Source organism: Littorina saxatilis, linkage group LG2 (assembly GCF_037325665.1).
Source record: "Littorina saxatilis isolate snail1 linkage group LG2, US_GU_Lsax_2.0, whole genome shotgun sequence".
Taxonomy (NCBI): domain Eukaryota; kingdom Metazoa; phylum Mollusca; class Gastropoda; order Littorinimorpha; family Littorinidae; genus Littorina; species Littorina saxatilis.
Window position 1 is genome coordinate 16,467,830 of NC_090246.1, and position 13,967 is coordinate 16,481,796.

At 41.2% G+C, this 13,967-nt stretch overlaps 1 protein-coding gene and 1 long non-coding RNA gene across 3 annotated transcripts in view; one reads left to right on the top strand and one right to left on the bottom strand.

Moving 5' to 3' along the window:
* The window catches only part of LOC138958332 (A disintegrin and metalloproteinase with thrombospondin motifs 3-like), a 43,909-nt gene extending 39,547 nt beyond the window's left edge, over positions 1-4,362 (top strand). For both annotated transcript variants that reach the window (XM_070329448.1, XM_070329449.1), the window contains 2 exons: positions 446-581; positions 2,098-4,362. In XM_070329448.1, coding sequence (XP_070185549.1) covers positions 446-581; positions 2,098-2,294 — 333 coding nt within the window. In that variant the 3' untranslated portion in view covers positions 2,295-4,362. The remainder of the gene's footprint in view (positions 1-445; positions 582-2,097) is intronic.
* Positions 4,363-4,723: 361 nt separating this feature from the next.
* On the bottom strand, positions 4,724-7,864 carry LOC138955811 (uncharacterized). The gene is made up of 4 exons (XR_011452378.1): positions 7,749-7,864; positions 6,624-6,650; positions 5,620-5,704; positions 4,724-4,834 (listed from the first exon to the last, which is right to left on the bottom strand). It is a non-coding gene; the product is annotated as an uncharacterized lncRNA (long non-coding RNA).
* Positions 7,865-13,967: the final 6,103 nt, after the last annotated feature.

Below are 13,967 nucleotides of genomic sequence, written 5' to 3' on the forward strand. Positions count from 1 at the left end.
GAATGATATGGGGGCCGGGGGGATTCCATTTTCATTGTATTATCGCATTGCTGGGAAATTCGGGTCGCTTCCTACCGATTGAAGCTAGCAACAACAACGTTGCTTGATGAAGGATCATGGGTAGCCTCGTCAGGAGACGTCCATACAAAACATGCCTTTAGCTTAAATGAAATTGGTAGCGCCTATTGGCGATTTTACCTTGATGATTAAGGTAATTAGGCAGACCCTTGACTTATACTCCACTTATTTTTGGTTTTATGTATCGTATTTGGCAAATGTGCCATGGGTTTGTCTTTGAATGAGACAAAAATATATTCTACACGACAACAGTTAAATTCGATAACACACACAACAACTCTATTACACCATCATCATCATCATCATCATCATCATCATAATCATCTGTTCCTGTTACTCACCCGAACTGTGTGTACTGTATTGGCAGTGTTCAGTGACGTGCGGAAAAGGCCGACAGTTTCGTACAGTGTACTGCGGTGACCCCGACACGGACTCTGATGACATCTACTGCAAGGACATTCCCCCAGCACTGTCCAGAGGATGCGAGAAGAGACGATGCAAAGGTGCGTTCTTTGCTGTTTTCTTCAAGTATTTCCAGTCCAGTCGGCTTTGCAACCAGTGTGTCTGTATCGGCCTGGGTTTGATGCCCAGATATAGCGTATTTTGTTGTTGTTGATGTTTTTTGTTTTTTTTTATAATTTGTGTGTGTGTGTGTAATGTCTTGCAGTCAACGTTCATTATTTCTAAGATGATTCCTGTGTTGTTTTCACTGAAGCGTGGGTACGCAGCCCAGTCGGTAGCGCGCTGGCTTTGCACCGCCAAGTGTGTGCATTTGGGCGGGGGTTGGAGGCCTAGGTATTGCTGGGGATGTTTTTGAATTACTTTCCGTCAACGCTCATTGCAGGCTTTAGAGTGTAAGGAATCGTACGACCTTTGTTGGCTAGGCATGCAAAAAGACTGTGCGCACATTAACGATCCCTAGATTCCAGCGAATGTCAAGGGGAAACTCCTTCGGAATTACTAGCACGCACATCCTGTTAATGTGTATGCACTTTCATCCACGTTTTTGTATCCATAATATCCAGAGCCGAAGCAGTAAAACATGCAAGTGATTTCAGCACCCTCATGTCGCTTGATGTGAGCAGGCAAAACTTTTGAGAGAGTAACGATGTAAAGACTGGGAATGTTTTAGTATGTACTTCTGTCTGTCTGTCTGTCTGTCAATATCTGAAGCAGATGGACTGATAATTTCCAAATTCAGAATAACAAAATAAGAAAGGTTACAGTGTTGGAACGTTTAATTCAGACGAATCAACACGTTTACATGAACCTCGACCTAACGGCCTTTAACTCTCTCTCTCTCTCTCTCTCTCTCTCTCTCTCTCTCTCTCTCTCTCTCTCTCTCTCTCTCTCTCTCTCTCTCTCTCTCTCTCATTACTTTATTGTCCCATCGCTGGGAAATTCGGGTCGCTTCCTCCCAGTGGAAAGCTAGCAGCAACGGAGTCGCGCTACCCAGGTGTCTGCGTGTTTAGGTGTATTCAGCCACCTGCACTTATGGCAGAATGACCAAGGTCTTTTACGTGCCATTGTGATGACACGGGGGTGGGACATGGCTTCCGTCTCTGGGTCTGCACATAAAGTTGACCCGTGTCCGTCCCGGCCCGAATTCGAACCTGCGACCTTTCGATCACAAGTCCAGTGCTCTACCAACTGAGCTACCGGGCCCCCAACGTGAACGAACAAGAGACACGACAGAAGATACAAAGAAAGAAATGTTGCTGTGACGTATATTAGAACGTCCGCAAGATGGTCGTAGCGATGACAAGACAATCATTTTTGACTCCCCCTGAGTAATCAGGAGAGTCTTAGGAATTAGCAGTGTTAGGCCGTCCGGCCGTCCGTTGACAAACAACTTAACGTTGAGGTTATATCGGATGTTTTTGAAGCTAGAGTTTTGAAACTTTGCACACTTCTGGGGTTTGATGATCTCACGACATTTTGGTCGACCCTTGTCAAATTCCACTGTAATGGGACATGACGAAGGGGTGTCGTATAAAGCATTTGCTTTTCTTGTTCCAGGTGTACAACGCGGAGACGAGTGCCTAGACAAGTACTCCTTCTGCGCCAAATCCAACGGCTTGAATTTCAAATGCCGCTCCAAGCGTTTCAACGAAATCTGTTGCCTGTCTTGCCAGCGACAACAGTCTGCCGCCCGGAGACCCAAACTATCCCACTGGGCTATGTACAGAAGGCGCATGCTCGAACGACGCTACTAATGCTCGGACAGATTTAGGTCAATGTAAAGAAGGTTTACTATAGACGTCCAATGACGGGATAGATTTAGGTAAATGTACATGGGTTCATGATAGACATTTTGATGCTTTGCTTGTTTCCTTTTTTCTGCTGCGTTTACCGCATCTGCAGTCAATAATATTAAGGCTTGGAGCCCTGTGAGAATACACAGAGTCATTAGTTTTGTTATCTTGTCAGTCGTTTGAAACGCGGAATAGTCTGGATTTCATTATGCCTACATCACAGAACCACATAACCTACTCAGTACTTTTAATTCTGAAGGCTATTTTGCTTGGATTTGTTTGTACAATGTTGTAATGTAAGTCACTGACGGAAACACTGTGATGATGTTTTGTCCATCCGTCGTTCTTAAGGATGCGGTACGTCTGTTTGCTTGTCGCAGCAAAATTCGAGCACTTGTCTTGAACACTTGACAAAATCGGTCACAATTTTCTTTTGTTGTTTGGTTCGAAGTCAACAGCGTCAAATCTCTGCACATACCAAATGATTGTGTTGTTGTTGTTGTTGTTGTTGTTGTTGTTGTTGTTGTTGTTGTTGTTGTTGTTGTTGTTGTTGTTGTTGTGTGCATGTTTTTTTTGTAAATTCCGTATCTCTTGAATTGGTTTAAACAAAACATTAATCAAATTTGATATCGTGACATACATACTAGGCCTAAAAAAAAAATAGTTGTGGTTACGGTAACCCGACCTACCCTATTTTTAGGGGCCGACCCTATAACTTATTACATTTGTCAACAAAAAAACAAAAAAACCAGTGCAGAAAACGCAATGAAAGCGAAAGCGCTCGAGTCGCACACTTATTTCCCTGTCAATTAGGTTTAATTTGTACACATTAGAAAAAAAAAGTAAAAAAAAAAAAAAGGGATTGCCGACCTTCCTACCCTATTTTTTTTGGCTATGTTACCTTAACCACACCTAATTTTTTTTTTTTCCCTATATTTGACAATAAGGATCCGTACTCAAGCATATGCTTATATTATTGAATCCTCCAAGTTGTTATCCAAGAAACCCGGGCGCTAGACCCCTATATGTTTAGAATTTTAAAACTTAAGACAGAATGAATCTGTTGTTTGCATGGCGCTGATCATGCTTTGTTATTATTCATGACTCTTAAAGCTCATTTTTTTCTCAGAAGTTCGAATATACCCTATTTTGCTTGTCCGTTAGTTTTCACACATATCTCTTCCTTTTGTGTGTTCAGTGAACACTTATTCTTTCTGCATCATTTTGATTATCTTCTACTTCTTCTTATCGTTCGCCTTTACACTTGGAGTCCAGCTCTTGATATGAAGCTGGTGGTCTTATGTAGAGCCTCCACAGGTCCATGCAGCTTCTCGTGGAGGGTCGTCGGCCTGGTCCAAGTCTCTCTCCTCAGGGGCTGGAGATTCAGTCCATTTTGATTATCTTATTGTGACAGGGGAGGCTACCGCTCCTTTCACAGCAGACTCTGCACCCGAGTTGTTGGCCTTTAAGTCAACACCGGTTGATTGTGGAATTCTGTTTGTGATGGGGTCTGGTGGTTTCCGATTGTCTGTATGTTCATGGAAACCTTCGGGTTTGCATAACAGTTTTTATAGGGCTAAGAAATTAGCCCTAACATTTTCAATCCTGATTGATTGCACTTCGCCTCCCGAGGTGATCGTAGTGTTACGGCACTCGGTTACATTATTTCTGCTTCTGTATGTGAAAGAGCTGAAAATTGGACCAGAAAATTCAGAAGGTAGAGTTAAGTCTTCTGTTATATTACCGTGCACATTTGTCCATACGAAGTCATTTGTTAATTTCAACTTCGTCCTTCTTTTCTCTTTTTGTGGGTTCATAACCGTCGTTTATTTGCGTTTGTTGTTCTCTTTTGTTTGTGCTTGCTATGTATTTTTGTAATCGAAACGACATTTGAATATACAGTCCATTTGGAAACACTGCCAGTTATTATTACGTGATGACCAATATATTCATAAAGATCTTTGAACAGGTTTGATTTTGTTCTAATTGGTTCAATAAAATGTTAATGGGGACACACCTCAAACACTCAGTGGATTTGTTGATACAATTCGAGAGTATACGTGATTTAAAGAGAGAGACTGTGACAATGCTGTATGTGCGGCGTGTGTGTGTGTGTGTGTGTGTTTGTGCGCGTGTGTGTGTGTGTGTGTGTTAGTGTGCGTGTGTTCGTCCGAAGGACAGATTGTAAAAAAAAAAGGCGCAGTGTGTGTGTGTGTGTCTGTCTGTCTGTCTGTCTGTCTGTCTGGTTGTCTGTCTGTCTGTACGTCCGTTAGTCTGTGTGTATTTAAATGCATCTGTTCAGCGTGTGTTTATTGATGTAGCAGCGGCTTGTTTGTAGTTAGCTTATGATTGCAAAATAGCAGCATACTTACAACAAAGTCTAAACAATACAAATATAACGAGATTTATTTACCCACACATCCTTTAAAATGCTTCACAGCAAGCCGTTTTGTGATCATTCTACAGGTATCTGCTCACACCTCGCGGAGCAGTTGCAGCTTCTGAAACAAGAAAATATGGAGCATTTGAAAACATAGTACCTTACGAGAAAACATTTTTGCTTACTATCTCAAATTTACTCAGACTGTTACATCGGATAAGACCATCGATCCTGCACTTGGATATATATCAACAGTCGAACCTAGCTGTCTATAACGATAACGTGGTCGTAACGGACCGGTGGTCGTTATGAAAAGGTGAATTATTTAGAAGAAAACCTCCTTTGGAGTGGTACATGGTCGCTATGGACAGCTGGTCACTTCTTCGACTGTACCAAAATCAACATCCAAAGAAATGAATTCATAAAAAGAGTCATCTGTGAATTGCACCCAGACTGTTGGTGTTTGGTATCTGTCCAGGTGGAGGGGAGGTCTTATCCTATGTTAAAGCTTCATTCTGGTGTTGAACCGAAAATGTATAAGGGAAGGACTGCACTTAACTGAACTGAACTTTATTTACAAGAACGAAGATTTAAGGCTGGGCCTTTTCTTACAATCTGTCCTTGGGACACACACACACACACACACACACACACACACTCACACACTCACACACACACACTCACACACACACACAAACACACACTCACACAAACACACACACATACACACACACACACACACACACAACACAACCACACTAAAACATTGCAATACTGAAATATGCTCATATATAAATAAATACATACTAAAACAGAACCACTAAAGAAGTAACAATTATAATACAATCCCAATAGCACTGTGCCGTTGAGGAAAGAAAGCCAAATGGTAGTCTAGCTCTCACTCACGTGCACGTGGTTCCGGTAGGACAGGTTCGAATCATGCAAGGGTTGATGAAACAGAAGATCATAGTTGAACACTTTATGTCTGCCGCTGCAAAAAAAAACAGAAGATCACAGTTGAACACTTTATGTCTGCCGCTGCAAACAAAGACAGAAGATCATAGTTGAACACTTTATGTCTGCCGCTGCAAAAAAAAACAGAAGATCACAGTTGAACACTTTATGTCTGCCGCTGCAAACAAAAACAGAAGATCACAGTTGAACACTTTATGTCTGCCGCTGCAAACAAAGACAGAAGATCACAGTTGAACACTTTATGTCTGCCGCTGCAAACAAAGACAGAAGATCATAGTTGAGCACTTTATGTCTGCCGCTGCAAACAAAGACAGAAGATCACAGTTGAACACTTTATGTCTGCCGCTGCAAAACAAGACAGAAGATCACAGTTGAACACAGTATGCCTGCCGCTGCAAAAAAAAACAGAAGATCACAGTTGAACACTGTATGTCTGCCGCTGCAAACAAGACAGAAGATCACAGTTGAACACGTTATGTCTGCCGCTGCAAAACAAGACAGAAGATCACAGTTGTACACTTTATGTCTGCCGCTGCAAAAAAGACAGAAGATCACAGTTGAACACTTTATGTCTGCCGCTGCAAAAAAGACAGAAGATCACAGTTGAACACTTTATGTCTGCCGCTGCAAGCAAAAACAGAAGTCAATCAGAAATCCGTAACAAATGAATTGCTAATGTATCCTCACTAGACCTCTAAAAACGTTCACCAATCGATTTTTCGGCACGATGAAAACCCTTCTCTCTCTCTCTGTCTCTCTGTCCGCCTGTCTGTCTGTCTGTCTGTCTTTCTCTCTCTCAAGCTCACACCCATGCTCTCGAACGTGTATAAGCCTCAAAACGTTGCAATATAATGTTTTAGTCCAAATCTCTCTTGTCGTAGATTTCATGATTAAGATACAGACAGAGAATTGCACAATAAAATCAGCAGACATACCAGCTCTTTCTGTGTGCTTTGGTGCAGCTGAAACAAAAAAAGTTATTACAATTCAATAGTATATGTACAATAATACTTATCTCGAAATGAAAGCTTGCTTAAGTGGGCGCGGATAACACAACTATTCAAACCAAAGACAGTAATAAATAATTAATATAGAATGGCAATAAATACACCAATGTAATATGCTTTCAAAGCCCACATACTACGAAGTTAACAATGATACACCCGAGAGCACAAATCATGAACAATGCTTCATGTTGCGCCTTATAAAATTGTATTCTGTGTAGACCCTTCCACCTGCATCTTAGACCACTCTTTGTACATTTTCTTTTAATAGATGATTGTCATTTGTTTTACCTCATGTCTGCCCTGCGTGTGATGGTGTGATCGTGACTGCTGTAGTGTGGGCGCGTGTGTGTTGGTGTGTATGTCAGTGTATGTGTGGGCGTGCAGGGGCGGACGAGGGGGGGGGGCACAGGGGGCACGTGCCCCCCCCCCCCCCGAAAAAAGAAAAAAAAAAAGAAGAAAAAAAAAGATTTTTCTATGCTGATTCTATGACCATTTCTAAGTTCAAATGGCACCAGATGGCACCATTTTGCTTCTTTGGGCAAAAACATTTCCGGGGGGGGCATGCCCCCGGACCCCCCTAGCAAATTCGGGCGCTTCGCGCCCATCATATTCACTTTCGATTCAAAGTGCCCCCCCCCCTTACAAAGCAACTGATCCGCCCCTGGCGTGTGTGTGTGTGTGTCTGTGTGTGTGTGGGTGTGTGTGTGTGCGTGATTTTTCCAACACTACGCGAAATTCCTTGTGCTTTAAATGTTTTTTAATGTCACTTGGCTCAATAAATACTGTATTCTGTATTCTTGGAAAGTCTAGAATTGTTTTTGTGTTTGTATTTTTCAAAATAGAATGATCTGTTCTAAACAAAGAACAGTATCTGGAACGACAATGAAATCAGTCAAATTCCACAAGAGGACACGAAAATAAAGTGCCAGATAATGAACTGGAAAATCACAAACAAACAAACAAACAAACAACGCAACGCCAAGAGACGGCAACGAACAAGGACGAACATCGTTTTACAGAACAGAAAGATTTTTGACAAGTTGTTTCACGTACCCGTGGCCGTTGCCAAAACGCAGAGTAAAACCAGAGCAACAAACTTCATGTCGTCTTTGTAACTTTTGCCTTGTACGTATGAGCAGAAATCTCAGTGCCCCAAGACTAACCTATTTCTCTATAAAGTCCTATCTCCCCGATTGCATCAGAGCAGATCATGGTTTTGTTCCCATAGAAACACGATTGACCCAAATAGAACAGATAAGAGTGTCAGGCGAAACCTCCATTCATGCAGTGTGGTTTTTTTTTAGGGACGAGAGCCAGTTCTAAACGAAACCAAATTTTAATCGAATTGACCTTCATTGTAAGGGGATAGACGTCCGCAATTTAAATACGCTGTATACCATACGTGCCGTGTAAAGATCGTGAACACAACCACAGATCTGTCAAGGCGTTTACATAGGATAAGACCGGCACGGTTGGCCTAGTGGTAAGGCGTCCGCCCCGTGATCGGGAGGTCGTGGGTTCGAACCCCGGTCGGGTCATACCTAAGACTTTAAAATTGGCAATCTAGTGGCTGCTCCGCCTGGCGTCTGGTATTATGGGGTTAGTGCTAGGACTGGTTGGTCCGGTGTCAGAATAATGTGACTGGGTGAGACATGAAGCCTGTGCTGCGACTTCTGTCTTGTGTGTGGCGCACGTTATATGTCAAAGCAGCACCGCCCTGATATGGCCCTTCGTGGTCGGCTGGGCGTTAAGCAAACAAACAAACAAACAAACAAACAAACAAACATAGGATAAGAGCATCTTTCCACTTGCACACTCGCCAAAACTCAACGGCCTGGTTACATTCTCTGCAGACTGGTATTGGTGACCAAATTCATTTGCTGAGAGACACCATTTGCGAAGTTTAACTGAGCAAACATACATTTATGGTCTCCCATAAATTAATTTATGTTACTCCCTGGTTTGTGTCAGAAATTACTACATTTAAATTTCTTTTGATTCACATGAGAAGCAGCCAGGCTGTTGATTTTTTGTCCAATGGAAAGTAAAATCCTTGTCAGATATATGATAGAACAAGTGGTCGATTACGTCAGGAGGATGGTAGCTTTAAACGAAGGGCTATCATGACCGATGTGTGTATTGGGCGTTTATCCGGATGGCTAAGTAGATTAGAGAGAGGGAGAGAGAGAGGGAGAGAGAGACAGATACAGAGACAGAGACAGAGACAGACAGACAAACAGAGAGAGAGCGCGAGAGAGAGAGAGAAAGACAGAAACAAATTTGGGTCTACTGGGTTCACAACGGTTGAGCAGATCGCGTGCAAGAGGACCCTGATGCTCCTTCCGTTCCCCTGTCAGCTGATGAGGCACCCATTTTGCGGCCAGCTTTTGAAGCGGAAGATCATTGAGTAGAATTCTCTGGACTATTCCATATGAAAGTTTAAGTTTTGAACTTTATACTCGTATGTACACGTTTTAATCTTAGTTCTTAAATAATGACACAGCTGCTACATTATTCTCGTTTGAAGCACTCTTTGAAAGATTTTTTGGCTTGTGAGAGTTATTCCCCTTTTCCCCAGTTTCGATTTCCCCTTTCTTTTGCCGGATTGCAGAATATGGAACAGCATTGATTCATGTAACGTTCTTCAACTTTGCATACATTTTCTTTGAACCATCGTCCAGCTACATTATTTCAAAGAAGTTAAGATTTTCATGGCGCTTGACAAAAGACCCCGTTTTGAAACACAACCCAAAAGTGACGTATTTTAAAACCTCGTCATTTATGACGTAGTAACTAAATGACGTCATATCTTAGAGTTATACCAGTTAAATGGTTGTCCTTTCCAATGATATATAGAGAATACTACATGGCTTGCTGTGTCGTACCAAATTTACACGAGTTTTTTTTTTAGATATTGAACTGCGAGCGAAAGCGAGCTGTTCACTATTTGAACAAGAGACGAAGCCTTCAAGGCTCCCGTAATAAATCAACAAACAGTAACATAACACAAACTCACTCACTCCGTAACACACACACACACACACAAACACACACACACACACACACACACACACACACGCACACACACACACAGTTAAAACTAACGCATCATATCAACTCCATTATAATTTTCAAAAGAAGGCAAACAGATAAAATGACTAGGGTAATAGGTTAGGTACCTGCCATGTGGGCACTTTTTCCACTGCTGTCCTCAGTCCTATACTTTTCATCAAGACTTGTCACCATGCCGAGTAGATCTAAATTCGGAAGTCTTCATGTGGCTGAGGCATATATCTGACATAGCGTCGATCTTGTTGTAGGTTAACCTCCTTTCTGAAACAAATGGCAAAATGCGATTAGTTATGATGACTACAACCTACACAAATATAAACAGTGTTTTGAAACAGAATAGTCAGGTTATACAAGCCACTTTACCTATGCAGCATGGTAACCCTACAATATGCGAAACATGTCGACTGCAGCAGCCTGTTTCTTAAAATAATTCTGACGGTCAACACAGCCAGAAATGCCAACAAAGACAAGAAAGCTGTTGCAAGGTAAGCTTACCAAACGTTACATAGCGAATCATATGATAGTGCGTAAACAGCAAACAGTAGATCTACAATCAAAGAGAGGATCGAGTCTGGAATGAAACGCGATACAGATCTAGCATTCAAAAACTGTCTTTCACGTTCAAGGAAGTTGTTGCAAAGTACTTAAGACTTACTAAATTGTACAGACAAAACCATGACAGTGCATGTTTTGAATCTGAGGAAAAAATCGTGATCATTTTGACTTTGAGAACAGATTCATTCCGTTTCCTTATATCTGCATGTTCAAGTAAATGGTGGACAGTTTTTTTCGGGCAGAGTAAACTTAACTTGAGACTCTACTGCAAGTCTTGAAATTCACATAAATCGAACCACGAGCAAAGACATCCAAACATTACAGGCACTTTAGATCGACTCATTTCACTAGAGGTGACTGCCTAGCACTGTGTTTGACATCCGTGTCTGCTGAAATAAAAAGAAATTAAAACAAAACGGATTAACAGTAGGTGACACGTTATCAGAGTGGGAGACACTAGATCTGTCTCTGAACTTACCGGGATACGGCTGCAAGATCGACACTGACTGCCGCGCTTTCGACAGCTCTTCCTCGCGTGGACATTGGAAACACGCTGTGCAGATCAAATTGTAGGAAATCTCCCTTTGGTATCTTCTTTATTTACTTTTCTGGAGCTTAGAAACCGAACAACATGAAATCGTCTTCCCCGGCGAATCGGCGAGGTGAGAACTGGACCACAATCCTTCGCGCGACCCCTGACCTGATCTTGACACCTGACCTGCCGTCTACATGCCAAACACGACACAAACCAGTCAACTGCTTGTACCCCTTCAAAACCCCCCACCACCCGTTTTCTTTGGATACACGCTTTAACTACACACATGCCGACACAATGTTGATCATTGCTTCAATAATTTGAAGATGGTGCTTGAAAATTAACCACGTGAAATGAGTATTTCGGTGTTTAGCCAAAAATGTTAAAGTTTCTACCACAGACATACATACATACATACATACGCACGCACGCACGCACAGACAGACAAAGTTTACCATCGCATAGGCTACACTTACGTGAGCCAAAAAGCAACGAGTGTAAATCTGGTACGACACAGAAAGCCATGTAGTATTCTGTTGATCCCCGAGTACGCAGTAGGAGGGTCCTGCAGACTTTAATTGTGTGTCTGTCTGTCTGTTCGTCTCGACTTAACAGCTTATTGCTGGGAAACTACTGGGCGCAGTTCGTTCAAAAGTTGATACACTAACTTGATAATAGGTCCGATTGATCGTATTAAAACTTCATAATGTTTACCTGGGACCTAAATGCCAAATATTCCACAAAAACGACTCTTAACGGCGGGGAGGTTTGGCGGGGGGAGGCAAAAAGAACAGCCAAGCCAACGACACCCGGCTTTCAGCCAAGCCAGCGACAATACAGGCTTTGCGTGCTTTGCGTGCTTTGCGTGCGTGTACCACTGCGCGAGGACTATAGGCATTTGAGTTCACTGGCGAATGATAGAGTTGGTGGCTTGGTGGAAAGCGTTTCCGACTATGGCCAAAGTGATCTGGGTTCGATTCCCGGCATGGGCGGTCTATTTTTAATTTTTTTAAATTTTTTTAAATTTTTTTTAATAAATTCTTGTTTACTATTGTTTATTATGAACGTTTTAATGTTTTATTTTACTCTGAATAATTTTTTAATTGTGTAAAATAAATAAATAATATATATATATATATATTTTTTTAAATCCAAGTGATCCGGGTTCGATTCCCGGCATGGGCGGTCTATTTTTTTATTTTTTTTTAAAATTCTTGTTTACTATTGTTTATTATGAACGTTTTAATGTTTTATTTTACTCTAATAATTTTTTTAATTGTGTAAAATAAATTTTAAAAAAATAATTATTTTTTAAATCCACGTGCACAAGACAAAAACTTTCATACTGGGGGAGCGAGCCAGTCTGAAGAGTACTCGGGTCCAGCGCCAGCGTTTTTTATCCTATCTACTGTACTTACGTGTATTTTATTCAAAACGTCTCGCAGTCGAGGCAGCCAAATTGAAGACGCTTGTTTTAGAACCTCGATCTCTTCTAAAGCCTCGTGCAATCTATTATGTCAAGGGCAAAGAAACGTCACTCTGGAAAGTGTGGCGTGACGTGTTGTGTTCTAAAAATTCCTCGAGGGGAATTAGCGAGCGCAATTTTTTTTTCTATAATGACGTTTGTCTCGGTGACTTTGACATTATAAGCAGTGGAAAAACAGGTCCCTGCCAGACTTTTGAACGATAATCATCTCATGAGTGTCTCTCTCACGTATGTAGGATAAATTACTTTTTATGATCAGTGGCCTGAGACTTTTATAATCGCGGTTTGATCATTTTGTTTGGATCATACCTCGTATTTGTAGAAGAAAAAAAATGTGGGTGTCAAGCATTCAAGTGGACACTGTGACGGCTTAAACGTGTTCTTTTGCTGTGGGTTACAATGGTCGCATTCGAGATTTTCTTACATCGCTGGCTTGCGTGTCGGCGCAATGATTTGGAAAAACAATTCACGCACATACAGATGAAACAGAAAGTGAAATGCAGTAGTCCTTTAACTTTAACCCTTAGCTGTAAGCTAGATATGCACAAGTCATGTCGGTGCCACATAATGCTGACACACATGTTCCTGTGCATAGTTTATGGATAACGTGTAGTTGGGAAGTTAAGAGTAGAAATAATTAGTATTTAGTGTAGGAGGAGGGTTGGGGTGGGTAGGGAGGGGGTGGGTATGGTTTACTTGAGCAGGTCGGTTTCAGTTTTAAATAAACAATTCTAGAGAATTGTGTATCTTATATTTGAGTCTTTCGTGTTTTAGACATTGATGCATTTAATAGTTTTAACGAGTTGCCTTTTGTTTTATCATTCTGGTGTTTATCTAGATGTGCTGTGTATCTTATAAGAAGTTCTTAAAAGTTCGAAGTTATTTTAGCATATAGGTTTTTTATGGTCTTAACAGTTAAACATGTATTACGTTATCATTAAGATTCATGCTTTGTTAGCACTAAGCAGTTGTTTTAATCAGTCTGGTTTTCTCTTGTTTTCATCTTATGAACATTCTAAATGTTAGACTAACTTATTGTCTTGTACAGAATAACAACTGTGTGAATGGTGCTATACTGAATGAAAGAGTGTGAATGACGTTTTTAGTTTAGATGTCAAGCGCTTAGAGCAAGCCTTTTTAACGAAAGTTTTTGATTTAGCGCTATATAAATGTTCTTATTATTATTATTATTATTATTATTAAATGCTCCCCAAAATCTATTTATTTCGGTTTAGAGTATTTTCTTTGAAATTAGTCAATACATGTCCATCTGCGCAATTATTTCTGCAAAGCATGCCCACGTTGCTCTAAGCAGCAAGGCTGTTAAGTTGTGATATGTGTCCAAGTTGATGAATGATCTTATAACATGCAAATTCCCGGGCTGATAATTGGTCAATTAGAAACTGGTCTGCGAGGAAGAAACAACGTGCAAGATAAGAAAGGAAGAGAATGTTTCTCGGACAATGCTTTGGATCATTCTAAAAGTGGTGAAAGTTTCAAGCCAGAACTCAAATACGTAATATTCAGCATTCCATTGCGTTCAGTAACACTTTCCAATAAACATTGGCCCATTTTAAGAAAGTCCACCCCGACAATCCTGTATAATCTCATCTCCTGGCTTGGC